This window comes from Chiloscyllium plagiosum, chromosome 13 (genome assembly GCF_004010195.1).
Source record: "Chiloscyllium plagiosum isolate BGI_BamShark_2017 chromosome 13, ASM401019v2, whole genome shotgun sequence".
Lineage (NCBI taxonomy): Eukaryota > Metazoa > Chordata > Chondrichthyes > Orectolobiformes > Hemiscylliidae > Chiloscyllium > Chiloscyllium plagiosum.
This window is the reverse complement of record NC_057722.1, coordinates 34,073,395-34,087,608: the sequence shown is the minus strand read 5'-3', so window position 1 is coordinate 34,087,608 and position 14,214 is coordinate 34,073,395. Positions and strand designations below refer to the sequence as shown.

The 14,214-nt window shown below is 38.5% G+C and overlaps 1 protein-coding gene across 1 annotated transcript in view; it reads left to right on the top strand.

The window, feature by feature from the left end:
- The window catches only part of LOC122555904 (transient receptor potential cation channel subfamily V member 6-like), a 124,432-nt gene extending 110,613 nt beyond the window's left edge, over positions 1–13,819 (top strand). The window contains exons 12-14 of the mRNA XM_043702170.1: positions 334–602; positions 5,088–5,197; positions 12,838–13,819. Of these exons, the coding sequence (XP_043558105.1) occupies positions 334–602; positions 5,088–5,197; positions 12,838–13,012 (554 nt within the window). The 3' untranslated portion in view covers positions 13,013–13,819. The remainder of the gene's footprint in view (positions 1–333; positions 603–5,087; positions 5,198–12,837) is intronic.
- Positions 13,820–14,214: the final 395 nt, after the last annotated feature.

The window sequence follows — 14,214 nt, the reverse complement described above, 5'->3', positions numbered from 1 at the left end:
GGTGGTGAAACCACCTGACAAAGCTCCTGAAGTCTCCTTGATTAGAAGGCCAAGAAAATGGTTTTCTAGCAACCTTCAAAGTGGCTTTCAGCCAGAAGTGTTCTGACCATTGGGTCAAATCAGTACCCGCTATAAAAGTACATGAGGAAATCTCTTCCCTTAACTTGGCAAGTCCAGCAGCAAAACTCCCCAATGGGCATATCACAGCACTCAGTGACAGATTCGTGGATTTTCTGCCCCACTGTGTATTTCTAGCAATTTTCTGTATTTATTTCATTCATTCTATTGTTTTTACAATATCTTAATGATTTGTTTATTTTTGAAATATCACAGGTTTCGATGTTCACTTTCAAGCCTTGGATCCAAATACTTATTTGTACTTCAGGGATTTTACCATCACTATTTTCACATTGTTTCAGCTGATGATGGGTCTCACTGAACTCCCAGGTCCACCTGACATCAAGATCCCTGACATTATCATTGTCCTTTATATGGTGTACATGTGTTTTGGCTTTGTTCTTCTCCTGAACCTATTCATTGCTTTAATGGGCGATACTCATTATCGAGTCGTCAGTGAACGAAAGTCACTGTGGAAAGCTCAGGTAGTGAATACTTTCATCATCTTTTGTAAATAATGTTATTTTTGTTAGCTTTTCGTAAAGCAGATTGAAAAATTACGTTTGTAATCACATCCATTGAGAATAGGATTAACAATGGCAAATAAGTTTAGGATTACTGATGAAAAATTCTTCTTCTCAAAATGAATGATCAATATATGGAGTAGACTACAAGCAAGTTGGGGATCAATCTGCTATCTTTCAAGAAAGAACTGGATGCAGCATTGGAAGAAGTAAAACTTGGATCTGCTGAATGGATGCTCACCATTATTATTATATGAGCTTATCAATCCAATTACCTAAAAATTTGACAAATACATTTCAAAAAATCGTTAAAGGTTTCATGTAAATTACAATCAGAAATTCATCAAACCTCCCTATTAAGATAGAATTACAACCACGCTCATGTCGAATGAATACATTGCCTCTTTAGGCAAGATTGTTCAGATGGTGGGATATTCTGTCTAACCCCTGCCATGCCTCCTAAGAATCAATGGAATTATATTAGTCTCAAATATGTTTAATTTAACTAACTGGACAAGGGGATATGTTCTTGTTAGATGTGTGAATCAAAGGTTGTCAGGGGCAAATGAGAATGTGGAATTGAAAAGCAAATAGATCAACCATGATCTTACTGAATGGCAGATTAGGTTCCAGGGGATGTATGGCCTACTTTGTTTTTATATTCATTCAAGGAATGAGAGCATTGCTGGTTAGGCAGCATTTATTAACCATCCCAAATTGCTCAGAGAACAGTTAAGAGTTCACGACATTGCTGTGGGTTAGGGGTTACATTCGGCCAGACCAGGTAGGTATGGTAGTTTCCTTCCTGAAAGGACAGTAGTGAACTAGATGGGTTTTTCCTGACAATCATTATCATCATTAGACTCTTAATTCCAGACATTTATTGAATTCACTCTGCCATGATGGAATTTGAACATGGATCCCCAGAACATTACTTGAGTCTCTGGATTAACAGCTCAACAATAATACTACCAGGCCATCACCTCCCGTTCTCTGCTCCTATTCTGTCCCATCACTTGGATGAAAACCTCGCTGACCAAACAGATTGGTTGGCAGTTCTATTATCCCATCAACCTGTGGCAACAATGGCCAGGAGACCATCCAGAACTAAGTAACCTGCTTGATTGGCACCCTATCCCCACCTTCCACATTCACTTCCTTCACCACCAACACACGATAGCAGCAATCTACAAGATGCACTGTAGTAATTTACCAAAACTTCTTGGATAGCAACTGCTAAACTTTCAGCCTCAACTGCCTAGAAAGACAAGGGTAGCAGATGCATGGACACATCACCACATACTAGTTCCCCTAAGAGTGAAACAGCATTCTGACTTGGAATTTTATTGTCATTACTACTTTGTCACTCGGTCAAAATATTTGAATTTGCTTACTAACAGCACTATGGTAGCCCTAAACCCAAGAACTGTAGTGATTAAAGAAGGCAGCTCACCACCACTCCCTTAAGGGTATTTAGGAATAGGTAATAAATGTTAGACTAGACACGCGATATGCACATGTCATGAGTTAATAATGGATGATTGAATGGCAGGGCACCCTCGACATTGCCTCCCAAATAATATTTTGGGCAATTCAGAGGCAGGTGGGCGGGCAGTGGGAAGGCCACCCAGGAAAGGTTATGGACTCCTCTTTGCAAATCCACTGGTGGGGATATAGCTCTGCCTTTAATAACATTTTCTAATACTTCGTGAAATAATGGCTGGACCCTATTAGTGTGTTACTTCTTATTTGAAGTTCCAAGCTGTAGTACAAATAATGAGATTCTTTTATTATTGATACGGTCACTTCAGTTCCAAATTCCTACGATAACTGCAGACAAATATTCATTTGCTTCATTGTTGCATTTCTGCTGAAATGTGTGGAGCAAAAGCGAAGCTTTCATGAAAAAATATGAAACAGCTGCCTTCAGCATTTCCCTGTCACACTGTTCCCTGAATCAGACATTCAAGGCACTAATCACCACAGCAATGATTACTCATACGCTATTTGTGTTGCCTGCTCCATAGAAAGATTTGTTTGTGGGTCCATGCTATTAATGTCTGGTTCAATGTCTCTTAAATGTGTGGGAGCATTCTGGCTGCAGAGATGCAAAAAAAATTACTGACCAACTTGTCGAAGATCAGGAAGAATGAGCAGCAAGTCTTTCTGTGATGCTGCTCTGGACATACTGGAGCAAGCAGTGGAGAGCATGAAGACATCCTTCTTTCTCCATTGATTAGGAATCTCTTCAGATTTCTATTGAGGAGAACTAGGTAGATGTTATAGAAGCTTTGCCCAAGAAAAAGGCTGCAGTACAGCAAGAACTGATTTGAGTTGCTAAACTAGAATCTGATAAAATATTAACTGATCTGTCCAGTGTCACTCGCTGCCTTATGAAATGACAAAACTTGAGACACTGCATCCTCCTGCCCCCCCAACCCCACACACAATTCTACGTTATCTTGGATTCACTGCACCACATCTCACTGAGCATCATTTTCCATATACTGAATGTCTACACCCTAGTGGAGAAGAGTACAATTAGTATATGAATTTGCAATGCCACCAGTGTGCCTGTCTCATCCCTGAGTCATTTCCCTGGAGGCATTGTGTGGATAGACAGCAGACAGTCAATTCAGCCTGTTAATGCCCCTTAAAGACCTGCATTCTGGAATTTTCCAGGAGACCTACAGGTCCCCAAATCTGGAGGTAGCCTTTCTGTGGCTGCAGGCTAGTCTGCAGTGGGGTTCTGTTGGCTGAACTTGCACAGAAATCTTTAAATTTAAGGTAAGAAATTTGAAAAGAAGGTACTTTCTTCTTGGGCCACCATCTCTCTTAGTTGAATGGCAACCTGCTGCTTCTGAGCTGGAGAGTCTTCTAACACCCTCTAGCTTCATCCCATCCATACTTAGAGTGTGAGCCTACCCCCGGTCATTAATGTGACAATTTGGAGAAACTCACAGTTGAATGGCTCTTTTCCACAAACTGTGTTCTTCTAATTTTCTCCCCCACCCCCTTGCCCCTCCCATTTGATCACGATAGCTGGTTGTAAACCCTGTGGGGAGAACTTACACTCCTACTATTATTGCTACCCACACTTACATATTACTGCATGCACATGTGTGCAAACACACAGACATATGGACAGCAATTCCACTGTGGCAGCTGTATTCTCCAAACACCTCACAACCACCTCACTAGCTCCCTCTTCCTTCCAGAAGGAGGTCAAGCACAATTCAAGGCAACAAGCTGTCTCCAAAGCAGCACAGCCAATTTACTCACTCTTCCTAACGGATGGGTGCAATCTGGTCATGGAAGCAGCAGACCAGAGTTCATGGCCACTGGCGACACTGGAGGAGATATCATGTGTGAATTCTTTATACATAATCATTTTCATCTAGTTCTCCATCACATTATGCATGCTGTATGAAAAGCTGCAGATGGTTTCGGCAGCGTCTCCTTTCCCTATGTTCTCTCACACCACAAGCAATCCTAGGCCCTTTCTTTCATTTTAGCTGCCAAGATTGTCCCCACCCCTCAGCCAGCAGAGCACAATGTTCCTATAAAGAGGCATGATCACTTTTTCAGTCTCCCGCAAGCACCGGTTCTAACGTTGACACTCAACAGATTTTAGTGGCTCTGTTGGGAAAGAATCTGAAGGTGAAGAATTTCTGTGCATTAGTGCAGAAAGCTTCAGCACTGATACCACTTGTCAAACAACAGATCAAAACATTTCACTTGGCTTTGTGGTTTGTTTGTCCACTGTTAAATGAGATGGATAGCCTGACAGCTATTATCACTTCCTCATGGCCTTCAATGACAGTTGATATCTAGTACCTAAAATGGTGTCTCCTTTCTCTGCAATTGCCAACAGTGCAGCGTTTATATATTCCCAAGAGAAACAGGTAGGTCCTGTTCCACTACACAGTGAGAGACCCTGATTTCAGCTTAATTATCCCACATGTTCTGCTAATATCTGATACGGAGACAATCCTCTATGTTTTCCAGATTCTTGAAAGCAATAGACAAGAATCTTGGTTGCCCTGCTGAAGAATGTTCTTTAGACACAGATCACAGAGTTTTCATGAAGATATGTTGATCAGTTGAACATCCTTTTTGTGTGAATAGCTATTAGATCAGGATCTCATTGCTCTCGTAACCAGGAATAAAGTTCTCTACTGCTCCTGTTCTCATCCACCAGGAAATTGTCGACCATTTCATTGTATTAAATACTTCTGCCCATTCTTCCTGTACCTTACCTTTTGTATTACACAAGAACTGAAGCACAAAAGAATATTTGGATTAGTTGATGCTTGTTTCAAGGCAGGGTCGGTGTTGAGTGATTTGGATTATTATTGAAATAGTTTGAATTCTCTTTCTCATGTATTATCAGATTTAAATTCAAACTAATGTAATTACAGTACTGAAAAGATTAATACTTTTCAGATTGCTGCAACAACTCTTCTACTTGAGCGGAGACTACCAGCCTGGCTCTGGCCCAGAGCAGGAATACCAGGAGATCTGTTGGGTCTAAACGTAGAAAAGTGGTATCTAAGGTAAAAATGTACAGCTGTGTGAAGAAATGATTTCCAGATATTTGCTGCTTGTGAAGAATTATTCATTTAAATTCTTAAAATTTGAAATAAATGGATCAGCCTTCACGTGTTACAGTATGCTTTGGGAAGCTCTCATTTTGTTTTATTATCATTTCTCTGCCCAATGTTTAACAATTTGACATATTAAACCAGCAGTTACTAATCATGAATGTGCCTCTTTATGGCAAATAGTTTTGCCACCATTAAACAATATAATGCAGTTGTGTCAATAGGTATAACTCATTTGATATCTTGAGATATTTAAACAAAGGATTTTTAAACAAAATAATACAGGTTCTTGTTATATTTTGGCAAAGGAATTTCAGAATTTGTAATGCATCATTATTAAATTAAGAAAATACAAATTACTATAAATTAAATGGTATTTTATCATTTACTTAACTACATTATTTTTAAATTTACTTTTATTGCTATTGCTTGCATAAAGAAACTTTCAGGTAATGCGTAATGCCCAGAAACACTTCATAGTTTATAGTGCTCGTAAAAACTTACCACAGTTCAAATTTGGAGGGCAGGTTAGTCACATTTATTAAAGGCAGCAATAGTTTGTGACTGGCAATTTAAACTTTCCTTGTTATTACCTAGTAGGGTCTGGCAGGGATGCCTGAGGCCAAATGGATCGAGGGTATGGGGATGGTTATGCTGTAATTAAGGAAGAATGGGTTGGGTAAATATGGAGAACACATCATGAGGACATAGGAGCTGAATGATATGTAAGCTTGAATGAAACTCTGAAGAGAGAAGAATATTCATGGACACTAACTGACCCTTTAACCTCTAGTGTCTGTCAGTTGTGGCTATAGATACTCAGTTATTTGCAATTAGACTTAACTGCAAATGCTTAAAATGCATTCATTAACCTACCCAGTCTCGGCTTTCAATTTCTAACTATTTCATGAGCTCATGATTTGATGTTTCCATTCATTCCTTCTAAATTTTCATATCTTTCTATTTATTTCTTTCACATTCCAAAATCGTTCCTGGGGAAGTAATTGAGTTATGTATTTGCTGAAAAAAAATACTATTTCCGATTGCTCGCTTGCTTTACAGGTTGAATTTGTTGCAGTGGTTAGCACTGCTGCCCTCACAGCACCACAGACCCAAGTTCAATCTCAGCTTTGGGTGACTGACTGGAGTTTGCACATTCTCCCCATGTCTGCATGGGTTTTTCTGGGTGCTCCAGTTTCCTCCCACAATCCAAAGATGTGCAGGTTAGGTGAATTGGCCATGCTAGATTGTTCATAGTATTCAGGGATGTGTATGTTAGGTGCATTAGTCAGGAATATATGTAGAGTAATAGGGTAGGCGAATGGGCTGGGTGGGTCACTCTTTGGAGGTTCGGTGTGGACTTGTTGGGCCTAATGGCCTGTTTCCTGACTAGGGATTCTATGAATTTTAATTTACTCTGTAGTATTCTGAAACACAATAATCTATGACAAGTTATTATGATGATTAGAAAACTAGTTATAGTCATAGAGTCATGGAGCTGTCCAGCACAGAAACAGACCCTTCAGTCCAACTCATCGTGTCAAACAGATATCCTAAATCAATCTAGTCTCACTTGCCAGTATTTGACCCAGACCCCTCTATTCCCTTCCTATTCATATACCCATTCAGATGCCTTGTAAATGTTGTACTTGTTCCAGATTCCACCACTTAACATGTCAATTCTTTCCATACATGCACCACCCTCTGCTTGAAAAAGTTACCCCTTAGGTCCCTTTTAAATCTTTCTCCTTTCACCTTAAAATTATGCTCTCTAGTTTTGGACTCGCCTACCCTGGGGAAAAGACCTTAACTGTTCACCCTATCCATGCCCTTCATGATTTTATAAACCTCTATAATGTCACCCCTCAGTCTCTGACATTCCAGGGAAAATAGCCCCAGCCTATTCAGCCTCTCCCTATAGTTTAAACCCTCTGGCAACATCCTTTTAAGTCTTTTCTAAACCATTTCAAATTTAACAACATCCTTCCGACAGAAAGGAGACCAGAATTGAATGCAGTATTTCAAAAGTGACTTAACCAATCCAGTACAGCTGCAACTTGATATCCCAACTCCGATACTCAATGCACTGACAATGAAGGCAAGTACCAAACGCCTTCTTCACTATCTTGTCTACCTGCATTAGTTTCTGGATTAGTGGTGCTGGAAGAGCACAGCAGTTCAGGCAGCATCCAAGGAGCAGCGAAATCGACATTTCGGGCAAAAGCCCTTCATTTTTACCTGCATTCGTTTTCTAGGCTAACTTTGTAATGCTTCATTCCTGATATTAATTTTCAGACATTTCACTGTATAACCAAAAATACAAATAACATCTCTATATTGGCATCAGAGCTTAATCATAAACTATATAAGGAAATTTGTTTTGATCTTTTTTGCATGGCTTTCGATACCTTGTTCCAATTTAAATTGATCTGGATTAACTGTATTGTTTGAATGTCTAACTAAGGGACAGTAGGAAAGAGAATCAGAAAGGGTGTGCACATGTATCTGATCCAGGTCTCTGTCTCTCCCAAAAGTGAAAGTTTAAACCCCTAGGTGTCTATGTGAAAGTGGACAGATTCTTTGAGATTATAAATCAGCCAGGATACAATAGTCTGGGAAAGTGTTTACACCACAATCAATCTTGTTGTAATAAAGCATAACATTTGCATTTCCCTTGGAGAACCAGAATAAGTGGAGCAAGCAATGTGAAATTTCGAAGATTGCTCAAGAAATCTCAGGCACACAATCAAAAGGGAACCAGTGGAAAACACCACTGGCCCCCTCCTGTTGGCTTTTTATTCTTTCCTGGAGAAACAGAAACATAGTAGCTTCAAATTCCTTCCCAGTTTGCAATCTGTTCTCATCAGCCCTCTGAGTATTTGGCTTCATGCAATTGCCATAGAAGGTAAATATGCCCAACTCCCTATCCCTGCTTCAATGAAAACTACAATTAGTTTTGATCCTCCATCTGCAATGACACGTAAGTTTGGTTACTAAGACATAACTTGTCTAATCTGCAACAAACTGAGAAGGAATGGAGATTAGATCAATGATCTCAAGTTAAAATACTTCAGATCTATAATTTGGTGGAGCAATGTGTTTCTAGCCCAGAGTTTATATCAGCCATGGTAGCCATGGCAACGTGTAATAGTATGCCTCTGGGTCAGAAAGTTATATGTTCAAGTCCCACTTCAGAGACTTCAAACACAAAAATTCAGGCTCATACCCCATCATATTAATGAAGGAATGCTGCATTGGCTGCCTTTCAGTTGATCTATTAGATAGATGCACAATCTGCATTCTTGTGGATATAAAGGATCTCATGGTGCTATTTCACAAAGGAACAGAAGATTTATCTATGGTGCAATGGCTAAAATCAATCCTTTAATCAACATTCCAAAAAGCAAATTATATGTTAACCATTATAATACTGTTTTGGGGAGCTTGCTATGTAGAAATTAATTGTTGTGTCCCACATTCAAGCTGTGTTTGCATCTGGTCAACCTTTTTATGATGTCTGAAGTAATGAAAAAGACAAAGAAGTCTGACTTTAATTAAAGCCCCTTCCAGAGACTAAGAGTTAAGAACAGTCTTACAGTGTAGCTGAAAGGCAGCAAGAGTAGTGTCCACCACTGCTAAGGAGAATATCATAGTGACAGAGGGGCTGTTGACTGCAGAGGCAGGCTGTGAGAGAAGACATCTTGGTGTTCTGGCAATGTATCCCAGGGACAAATCCTTTGCCCTTACACCCTGAATACTAACTCATCCACCTGGGAGAAGACCTCAGAACGCATGCTGAGATGAAATACAATGAAGTTCTAAATGTCTATTGAGGAATTTACCAGTTAAAAGTATGTTCCTTGATTTAAAAGTTCATTCACTTCAATTTATGTACTCCCACAACTTGATCCCTTACAAATCAAACACCTGACTTCACAGACCTACTTGAAAGCCTAAACAAGTGCTTGGTGGTTATCAAACAGTGAGCAGACATGCACTCTACAGAAATAAGGATAGGTTGTGTCTTAGTCATGCAGTAAATGTCATTTAACGATAGCCCTGAGATTTCTGTCAATAGTCAGGATGAAGTAGCAAACAAATTGTTTTTATAGACTGCAAACAGCTCTTTCAAAACATGAAATGCTATGAAAGTTTGACAGATGCCTTGATAAACTGATGGATCGCTTGGCAGATTTTCAGATGCTTTTACAACTGGACAATTCCAAAGGATCTGAAAATGTGTTGCTGGAAAAGCACAGCAGGTCAGGCAGCATCCAAGGAACAGGAGAATCGACGTTTCGGGCATGAGCCCTTCTTCAGGAAGGATTCCTGAACAAGGGCTCATGCCCGAAACGTCGATTCTCCTGTTCCTTGGATGCTGCCTGACCTGCTGTGCTTTTCCAGCAACACATTTTCAGCTCTGATCTCCAGCATCTGCAGTCCTCACTTTCTCCTCCAGTTCCAAAGGGTCTATCCACTTCATACACACATTTATGCCTTCTCTTAACAAGAGTGGGTTGGGTATGACACTTCCACATTCATACCACTGGTGCCATTTTGATTATGTTGGGAATCTTCATTGTGATGAAAACATAGGCTTGAATACTTGATTTAGAACAGAGCGCAGGAGAAATTGAGTTGTCAAGCTGTGGAATTTATTTTGAGTTGGTGTCTAAGGCAGAATTATCTTAAATATTTAAGATTAGGCAAGAAAGGTGTGTGATCGGGACAGACTCATTAGGATATGGGAATGATGCGAATAAATATGAGTTGAACTATTTGCTTATGTGGTGGATAATCTATCACAATGAGCCTGTTGGCCCCTTTTTGTGTGCCAACATGCATATAATAGTTTGCGGAATCATATCAATTTTTCTAAATTCAGCCAATGCGCACAGTAATATTCAGCACTGAACATAATTCACAGACCTGGCTCTTAAATAGTTGTCCACACTAGAAAAATGGTAATGAAGAAAATGAGGCCAGAGCAACATTGTTACTACCACAAATACAGACTTTCAGCATGGTGTTGCTTTCTGAGCAGAAAACAAGCTACAAGTGATATAGGCATTGTTTGGATGTTGAGAAATAAAGAACTCCTGCTGGTAACAGTCTGAGTGATCGAGGGGTGTGACTAGAAATGGAATATGATGGAGGAGGAGAGAGTGAGAAAAGGACAGAGAGACAATAAGAAAAATAGGGAAAAGGAAATGAATGACAAAGGAGAAGAAAGGATAACTGATGTAAGAAGAAAAAAATCACGTGAGACAGCATCAACGTGAGAGTAAATGAAAGAAGAGGGCAGATGAAATGAGAGATGGATAGATGAAAGGAGAGTGAGAAATGAATGTGAGAGAAATGGAGTAAGACAATATTATGGGAGGTTCTGAGAAACATGTAGAGAGGGAAAAGGAGAGGAAGATGGTAAGAAAGAAAAGATGGAAATGGGGGAAATGAGAACATTTATTGAGTTATCCTGAAGTAGTTGGGAACTAAGCACTTATTTACCATAATGTTTTTAACACAATGGCTTGACAGTATAGTTATCACTGTGTTTTGCTGTAGAAAGGAATGTCTCAAGTTTCCAGGGTGTTAGCTGCAGGGAGAAAGGATCATTAGTAGTTTTGTAGTATGAAACCATAGAGCCAGAGAAGTGCTACAGCAGAGAATGAGGATGTGTGGCTCATTATGTCTGGGGTAGCTGAATGAATAGCTATCCATTCCAATTGCTCTTTTCAGTATCACTCCATAAACCTTAAAAGTAACAACACTTCCCCGATTTGAGATTTGGCAGTACCATTTTTACTCCTTGTGAGGACATGTTTACACAATCTCTTAGAATTTCACTTTTGAAGGTCTCCCACTGACTTTCATTCAGGTAACTGCAACCAGTCCATCTTTGTCAGATCATCTCTCAGCTTTGCAAAGTTTACCTTCCCACAATTTAAAACTTTTACTTCCTGTTCTATCTCTGTTCCTTTTCACAATAAGGCTAAACATAACTTTGTTATGATCATTATCTCAAAATGGTGATTGACTTTGACTTCATCCACCTGCCCAGCCTCATTGCCCAACACTATCTCCAGAGTTGCTCCCTCACTCACTGGGCTTATTACATGCTGGTTAAAAAAAAAAATATTCTGAATGTGGCTCAAGAATCAGTGCTTCTGTGCCCTTCACACTGTTTGTATCCCAGTTGATATTTGGACAGGAGACATTCCTAACTATGATTGCCTTATCGTTTTTGCACTCAGAAATTCACCTACTTACTTTTAATTTGAACTCAATCCAAGTTTCACACATTGATATCCATATGTTGAATTAGGCGGCAAAAGAATCTGAGATTCCAAAGCATTTGTTGTAAATTATAGTATAGTACAAACATCAGTTTCCACCTTTCCCTTCTGGATTCTTTTCCTATCCAGAAGCCAAACCCTTTTGGGGAACAGCTTGGCATTTTTTTTAATTAGAAGAAACAAACAATAAAAACTGCCCCTAAAACAATATCCAAAACTAAAAGGGAGAAACTAAGAGGGTACTAAATCCAGAAAATGTTGGAAGGAGGAAATGAATCACCCCAGCCCCTACAGCAGCCATCTATTCAAAAAAGCTTTCAGGCTTAGCAAGTAAGATAGACTCAGGGGAGTCTTGTACTACCTGGCTGACTTTAAAACATTTTTTAATAATACAAACAGTAGAATAACTTATCAACAATTAACTTTTTAACCTGTACTATAGTAAGAGCCAACCATACAAGGCTAAAAACTAGCGATAAAGAAAGGAACACCTCCTCATGCCTCCCACATTACACTCTGTACAATCAAAGGAAATGTTCACTGCAGATCTGATATGTTCCTGACTAATCTAAGGGTTCAAGTTTCAGTTTCTGGTCTGTTTCAGGATATTGCACATTTTGTTGTAAATTTGAGCTAACACCATTGGACCATAATCACATCAAAATAATACCCTTAATGTCTTAAATTGGTAAACTTTATAAATACAAAAGGAACATATGACAACTAAGAGCCCTAACATTTAGGACTTAGATCAGCAGAAATTCCTTCACTGAAAAGATTGTAAATTGTTTGAATTCTCTGCTCGAAGGAGATGTGAATATGCAATAAATACAGTTAAGCCTATGATACACAGATCTTTCATCTCTCAAAGAATCAAAGGATATGGGGATTTACCAGACAAGAGGGTGGGAAGGTGAAGTTGAATCCATAGGTCAACAATAAACGTGGTAAATGGTGCAGCAAGCTTAACAGGCTGTTCAATGTGTCAAACTGTTTTGCACCTATTGGAGATAACATTGAGGAAATTATCATCTTTTCCTCAAGTGTCACATGTCTATTCAAACAACTTTCTCAACTAGGTCTTAAATACTCAATATTTGTTATGAATGAAAAAGCTACTTGAGACAAAAGCATTCTAATAAAAAAGCTTAAGCCATCTCACACATTCTGAAGTGCTGACTTTCAAATGGAAAGGATCAGAAAAACTTTGGGTATTTTAGTAATAATAAAGCTGCATCATACATTTCTCTTTCACAATCTGTACCTTAATGTAGATTATTCAATTTTATTTTAAAGAGTTGAAGAAAGAAGTGACTATCAAAAGGCAAGGAAGAAGTCTGAAAATGAGGAGAAAGAAAATGTAACCCATCCGAGGAAAAACAGAAGTGCCTATCGTTGGAAACTTATCCATAAAAACATTTCAAAAAGTCTTAAAAAGAATGACGAAGCATGTGATATGACTACTTTGTAAATTTTGATCAGTGTAACACTACAGGTATTGGTTTTCAGGACCACATAATTACTTTTCTGAACATAATGAAGCCAGGCTTACAAGACCAATATCCTGTTAGGAAATGGGCAGTTCTTCCTCAGGTGTAATCACTCGCATTCAAAAAGATATTTAAAATTTTAGTGAAGCTGAATTTCAACAGATCCGTTAAAATTCTAAATGTTCTTGAATGTGATATAACCAATGCTACAACTTAGACACCTCAAGATGGATGTTGCTAGATATTATATTGTTTGTACATTAAGATTGGATAGCCGCTTTAATAGATATCCTAAATCAATATTAACAAATGTAACTAGAAAATCTATTGTCATTTGCAAAGTATAGTATTGCAAAGTGGGACTTGATATAAATTGACTGCAGTAGAAATATTTCAAAGAAATAAGACTACAATAATACAAAGAGTCAGATTTAAAATGAGACTATGTGGGCCTTTGTGCATTTATAAATTATAGCGGTTTTGTTGTAACAGTTTTTAGATCACATCTTTAAACTCATATGATAAAACAGCTTTCAGTATGAAGTTACTATCACACAGTTTCTAAATGATCTGTGAAATGTAATACAGGATGTTACTGAACACAGAACAAGAATGGAAGTTTTTTTATATAAAATGTAAGTAAATGGAAAATTATAATCTTATACAGTATTTAACATAAGGTACAAATGCTACTGTATTCGAAGGGGTAACACTGCTGCTGACTATTGTAACACTATGTACCAAAATAAACCTCAAACAAGATTTTACTGAAAGAATTGACAAACATACAGTGACTCTGTATTAATAATAAGTTGCAGAAAGTCCAAACAGAAAATGTACATGCAGTTTGAAAGCTGCAAAGTAAAATGTTATGTTCAACCATTTAGAAGTTTGAATACAGTAAGCATTGACACGACTCACGAATAAGACAATTATTATACATCTGTTTCATTCTAAGTGCTAAAATGTTCTTCAATCTGATTAAACCTACAGTATGACTTGCACAACTGAGCAATGGGCATTGGGAGTAATTCAGGTAGGCTATGACCATTCTAAATATACTGAAATTCTGTGGCTGCTTTTCTGAACAGTGCATTCTTTTCCGAGGTCAGTAAAATGAAGCAGGGCAAATTTTGATGCCTTGCAGGAATTGCTACCACAATTGCAAACTCACAATTTTTAA